The 6,529-nt window shown below is 37.9% G+C and overlaps 2 protein-coding genes across 2 annotated transcripts in view; one reads left to right on the top strand and one right to left on the bottom strand.

The window, feature by feature from the left end:
* LOC104773619 (cysteine--tRNA ligase 2, cytoplasmic) overlaps positions 1-1,169 on the top strand; it is a 3,110-nt gene extending 1,941 nt beyond the window's left edge. Inside the window, exons 6-8 of the mRNA XM_010498267.2 lie at positions 29-154; positions 295-513; positions 603-1,169. Coding sequence (XP_010496569.1) covers positions 29-154; positions 295-513; positions 603-941 — 684 coding nt within the window. The 3' untranslated portion in view covers positions 942-1,169. The remainder of the gene's footprint in view (positions 1-28; positions 155-294; positions 514-602) is intronic.
* Positions 1,170-1,256: 87 nt separating this feature from the next.
* On the bottom strand, positions 1,257-3,523 carry LOC104773618 (probable sodium-coupled neutral amino acid transporter 6). Its single transcript, XM_010498266.2, has 6 exons — positions 3,301-3,523; positions 2,790-3,202; positions 2,552-2,704; positions 2,257-2,460; positions 1,698-2,169; positions 1,257-1,603 (listed from the first exon to the last, which is right to left on the bottom strand). Exons 2-6 carry the CDS (start codon positions 3,184-3,186, stop codon positions 1,462-1,464), a joined length of 1,368 nt encoding a protein of 455 aa, XP_010496568.1. The 5' UTR covers positions 3,187-3,202; positions 3,301-3,523; the 3' UTR covers positions 1,257-1,461.
* Between the last annotated feature and the right edge of the window lie 3,006 nt (positions 3,524-6,529).

The raw sequence follows: 6,529 nt of genomic DNA, 5'->3' as shown, positions 1-6,529 counted from the left end.
TTTTCATATTTTGTTCCAATCTGTGTAGATGACAGATAGCTACCATCCGTTGGCTTTGCGGCACTTCTTGATGAGTGCACAGTACCGGTCTCCTCTGAACTTCTCAAAGTCACAGCTAGAGCATGCATCAGAAGCTTTATACTATGTTTACCAGGTGCAGTGCTTCAGATTTGTTTTTTAATTATCCAACAATTTGATCAGCTTCTCTTCAGTTGCAATATGAGAATATAAAATTAAAAGTGAGACAAAATGTCATTCAGTTCTGACTTTAACGATTTGATCTGTTTTTATCAGACTTTACAAGATCTTGATGAAGGTCTGACACCATATCGAGAATTAATGTCTGAAGATGGTGGAAAGGCTGAACAGACTCCAGAAGCCAAAGACATCATTAAGAAGCTGAAGGGTGAATTCGAAGCAAAGATGTTAGACGATTTGAATACCGCTCATATACTTACGGGTGCTTACCAAGATGCATTGAAATTCATCAACGCATCACTCAGCAAGCTCAAGGTTCTTGCCTCTTGTCTTTTTCTTTATCTGTGCATCCTTGCCTTCGCAACTATGCATACCAAAGTTGTCTGTTATTTCCAATTTTTCAGAAAATGCAGAAGAAACAGCGACTGTCGATGCTTGTGTCACTCGTCGAGATTGAGAAAGCAGCAAGGGAAGTTCTTGATGTACTTGGTTTGCTCACTACTCTGACCTATGCCGAGGTGTTGAAAGAAATGAAACTAAAAACACTGATAAGAGCAGAATTGGGAGAAGAAGATATTTCACAGTTAATAGAAGAAAGGATAACGGCACGAAAGAATAAAGATTTTGAGAAAAGTGATCAGATTAGGGAGGAACTGACAAGAAAAGGTATAGCATTAATGGATATTGGCAAAGAAACTGTGTGGAGGCCATGCTTTCCTTCTCAGGCTGATTCCAGCAATTGAGCAAAGAACAGAGAGATGGAAATAGTCAACACTTTCTTCATTTCTCTAGTTCTTCTTCTTCTTTAGCCTCTGTCTCAGGCTCTTTCTTTATAACTCTGTTTTTGGAGCTGTGCGATGACTCAAAATAGACACTTGTTACTCTTTATTGTATTCTTAACATTCACAATGACATTGTACAATATTTTACTTGGGATATTGTTTTATGGGACTCTCTCTCTCTGTTCTCAAGTCTTTCTTATATTCGAAGTCATCAGTGTACCAAAATTTTCTCGTGTAGCGCATCTTAAGATGGTGTTAAAGCTGAACATCCTTTAATGTGCAAGTATTTACAATTCTTCAGTGTAAAAGAATAGAAGTAAAAAACTGATCCCTTTGTCTCTCTATATACAGAGATTCTACAACTAATCTCATGTAGTTCAAAATATCCTAAAAACACATCGTATCACACCAGTAACTCTCTTCATATATGGTTTCACATAGAGTGAGTGAGAGAAGAAACAAAACTTATATCCTCTGCTTTTCATATTGGAAATATGTATGTGTTCTTCTTGAACAAGGCGTAGGCGTCACTGTAAATGGCGATTGCATTGGAGAAAACCGCAAGGACGATCATGAAAATGGCTATAGTCTTGTCCCGTCTTGTTGCTTGGTTATGACGATCCCTGAAAAGACAAAGACAAGAAAATATCCATTCAAATAGTGATCCATTAGGTTCCAAAACCTATCTATCTTAGCTTATGAATCAATGGATCTTACTTTAGGATAACAGCAGCAGGGAATATGAAACCGATGCAGACAGAAGCAGTTGCTCCAGTGAATTGGAAAGCATCCCAAATGCTTGGAATGAAGTTTGCTCCCAAGAAGATTACAGCAATGAGACCAGCAGTGATAGAGCCAAACCTCAGATCAGACTCGGAGGAAGTAAGTGGTGGAGCAGCAGGGAAAAAGAGGCCGTCGATGTTAACCCGCAGAGGATAGAAGACAACAGGGAACACAAGCATGAGATGAGCTGCATAGCTGAACCTCACTGCATCATTTAGAATCAAACCAAAAGGGATTCCAAGATCTGTGTCAAAGTTTGCAAGAACATCATCGAGTGTACCATCACCAAATAAGAGGTATCCGAATAAGCTCGTCATCACGTAAACAGAAGAACACATCGCAAGAGCTGATCGAACAACAGGTTTGATCCGAGTGGGGTCTTCAAGCTCGTTCTGTATGCTATGAACTGAAACAAAAACCAGTCGAAAACATGATCAGTTCTTGCTTGATTCTCCAAATGAAAACTTAACAACAAAGAAGCATCTCCACATACCATTATAATGACAAATGTACGCATTGACAAGCACTGGAACAACCGTGAAGAGTCTCCAGAACGAGGACAAGTCAGTGACATTAGGTAGAAGTCTTGGCATCATCAAACCATCAGTAAACAGCTTTATGATAGTAATCCCCGCAGTGATGAGAAGAAAGACAACAGCCAGAGCAACTGATATAGCAGATGTGATCCTCAAAGAATCTGCAAGGAAACACAAAGCCATTAGACTCACACCAATGTCCATTATATCAACACCTTTACCACAAATTCTCTGTAACCGAAGAATACTTACGAATACGCTTGAAGCAAGTCAATGGAGCAAACACAGTGAGAGTAGTAATGAGAAGAACAAAAGTTCTCCTGTTCCACCAATTGATACCAAACCATCCTTCAAGCATACCAGCATGGTGGATTCCATATTCTTCTTTCCCAGCCAAAACATCACCTTCACATCCAAAGCATAAACCAGAGTTATAAAAACTAGATCCAATCCCTAATATCTAAAAACCAAATATTCAAAGTAAAAGTACCAATGATGATCATATAGACGATCAGAACACCAATGTTGCTAACGAGAATCGCAACTTGCAACATAACTCTCCCAGGCTTGCCAAAAGAATCATCCATCACGCCACTGTAAGATCTCTGATCCCCAACGTTACTAAACCTAAGCAAGAACTCGATCGAAGCATCGGTCAAGAAAGCCATGAGAACGATCATCGCGATTCCAGGAATAAGTCCGAGGATCTTCATCGTGGCGGGAAGAGCCATGATACCAGCACCGATGATCGTCGTAGCGAGATTGAACACCGCACCAGTAAACGAAGCTCCGTTGAATTCTCCACTTCCTCCTTCTTCTACATCGTCGCTCTCTGATGATTCTTGCAGCAACGGTAGGTTAAAACTTCGTATAATAGCACGGCTCATTTTTGTTTTTTTTTTCCTGAAATCAATGATCGCAATCTTGAATTAGATAACGAATAAGTTCGATTTCTCAACAGATTCAACAAATCGAAGATAGAGAAGTAAGAAACTGGAAACCTAGATTTGCGAAATTGGATTGTTTCTTGAGATCTTCTTCTTCAGATGTTGTTGTTGTGAATTCGGAAGATGATCGGAATGACGAACGAACGAAAGAGAAGAATGGGGTTTGGGTAAATGTATAAAACCCTAGTTCTCGAGACAATGGAGAAGAAGATGAAGATTTTGAGAATTGGTTGTTGCGAATTGGGGGAGAAGAGGAAGATGCAGAGAGAATGGGAGGTGAGAAGGGAAGAGAGGGAAATTAGAGTTTTTGTGTTTGTTTGTTGGCGCTGAAGCAAAAATATTAAAATATATGTTTTATTTAAATAATAAATATATGATGAATTTTGTAATATATATCTATATATATATAATGAGAAGAGTAGGAGAAGGAGAGGAATTTACATGCGTTCTCTTGCATTCGTAATAATGTGTATTTTATATGAACGAATACATTGGTATTTATAGATAAAAATTGAGACAAATATGACTGTGAGTTATAATGACAATTGGGCTCCATTTTCACTTCCATACGTAAAGTCTTGACTTTTGTAACACTCCCCCTTGGAGTCCATTGTCATTTGTCCTTTTGATGTGTTTCACTGCCTCGTTAAAAACCTTTCTAGGAAACTTGTTGAGAAAAACCATAGTAAGGTAAAAGAGTACAATCACACCTGCTCCCCCTCGAATGACTTAGTGTAACACTTCAGAGGTTCCGTTGATGACGCATCCCAATGTTATGGACATGTTTTCTGAATATTGAAGTAGGTAATGACTTTGTGAAAAGATCTGCTGCATTGTCAGAAGACCTAACATATCTTATTTCAAGTACCTTATTCTTCTCAAGCTCTTGGGTATATAAGAAGTACTTTGGAGGGATGTGTTTAGTTCTATCGCTTTTGATATATCCTTCTTTAGTCTGAGCAACACATGCAGCATTATCTTCATATAAGATAGTTGGCTCTATATTTACGTTGATCCCACTACTTGACATAATGTGTTGACTTATTGACCTAAGCCATACACACTCTTTACTTGCCTCATGGAGTGCGATGATTTCAGCATGATTTGAGGAAGTAGCTACTAAACTCTGTTTTTGAGAACGCCAAGATATGGCGGTGCCCCCAACAATAAAAACATATCCAGTTTGTGATCGAGCTTTGTGTGGATCTGATAAATATCCTGCATCTGCAAAACCCACCATTTGACCCTTTGAGTCTTTAGGATAAAATAATCCTAAATCAATAGTCCCTTGAAGATAACGAAAGACATGTTTTATCCCATTCCAATGTCTTTGTGTAGGAGATGAGCTGAACCTTGCCAAAAGGTTAACTGCAAATGATATATCAGGTCGAGTGCAATTTGCAAGGTACATTAGTGCTCCAATTGCACTTAGATACGGTACTTCAGGACCAAGTATCTCCTCATTTCTTTCATGTGGTCGGAAGGGATCCTTTTCAATATTAAGTGATCTAACGACCATTGGTGTACTGAGAGGATTTGCTTTATCCATATGAAAGCGTTTTAAAACTCTTTTAGTGTATGTGGATTGGTGTACAAATATTCCCTTATGAGAATGTTCAATTTGTAAACCAAGACAAAACTTTGTTTGTCCGAGATCTTTCATCTCAAACTCTCCTTTTAAATAGTTTGTTGCTTTCTGTATTTCCTCTTGAGTTCCAATGATATTTAGATCATCAACATAGACCGCGATAATTACAAATCCGGATATTGTTCTCTTGATAAAAACACAAGGGCATAGAGGATTATTCACATATCCTTCTTTAGTTAAGTGCTCACTAAGACGATTATACCACATACGCCCAGATTGCTTTAAACCATATAATGATCTTTGTAATTTTATTGCACATAATTCTTTTGGTTTAGAAGTTAACGTTTTAGGCATATTAAATCCATCAGGAATTTTCATATAGATATCACTATCTAATGATCCATATAAATATGCCGTTACAACATCCATGAGACGCATCTCTAGATTTTTATCAGCTGCTAGACTCATTAAAAATCTAAATGTGATAGCATCCATAACGGGAGAATATGTTTCCTCGTAATCAATCCCAGGTCTTTGAGAAAAACCTTGGGCCACAAGACGAGCTTTGTACCTTGTTATCTCATTTTCTTCATTACGTTTTCGGACGAAAACCCATTTATAACCAACAGGTTTTACACCCTTAGGTGTGGCCACAATTGATCCGAATACATTTCTTTTATTAAGAGAATCAAGTTCTACTTGTATTGCATCTTTCCATTTTATCCAGTCATGTCTCTTTTGACATTCATATACTGACCTTGGTTCTGGATCTTCGATTTCTTCATTTATTTCCTTTGAAACAAGATAGGAAAAAACATCATCCATTTTCTTTCGATTCCATATCTTTCCACTATAAATATAGTTGATAGAAATCTCATGATTTTCTTCAGATTCATGCTGCTCTATATTGGTGGAAGAATCATGATTCGTTTTTTCCATAATATTTTCTGTCATTTTGGGAGCGTCATGTTTTTCAACTTCCTTTCTTTTTCTAGGATTTTTATCCTTCGCACCAATTGGTCTACCACGCTTTAAGCGTATTTTAGACTCATGTGTTTCATCAATTTTCCCATGTTCTTGTGCGATTTCAATTCTAGCAGGAGCATTTGCTGCTGGTATATGTGATTTAGTTACCGTCTTGATATCTACAAATGCATCAGGTAGTTGATTGGCTATACTCTGTAAATGCATAATTCGTCGAACTTCTAGTTCTGACTGCTTTGTGGGAGGATCAAGGTGTAACAGCGATGGTACACACCATTTGATATCCTTTTCCATCTTTTTATTTTCTCCCCCTAGAACCGGAAATTCTTTTTCATCAAAATGACAATCTGCAAAACGTGCAGTAAATACGTCACCAGTTTGAGGTTCTAGGTATCGTATAATTGACGGAGAGTCACAACCAACATATATTCCCAACCTTCTCTGTGGTCCCATTTTAGTACGTTGTGGGGGTGCAATCGGTATATATACCGCACAACCAAATATTTTTAGATGAGAAATATTTGGTTCTCGACCAAATGCTAATTGTAGTGGAGAATAATTATGATATGCACTTGGCCTTATGCGTATAAGTGATTCAGCATGCAAAATAGCATGTCCCCATATTGAGGTTGGTAGTTTTGATCTCATGATCAATGGTCTTGCAATTAATTGCAGACGTTTAATTAAAGATTCTGCCAATCCATTTTGTGT

The sequence above is a fragment of the Camelina sativa genome, unplaced genomic scaffold, assembly GCF_000633955.1.
Source record: "Camelina sativa cultivar DH55 unplaced genomic scaffold, Cs unpScaffold00595, whole genome shotgun sequence".
Taxonomy (NCBI): domain Eukaryota; kingdom Viridiplantae; phylum Streptophyta; class Magnoliopsida; order Brassicales; family Brassicaceae; genus Camelina; species Camelina sativa.
This window is presented reverse-complemented; position numbering and strand designations above follow the sequence as displayed.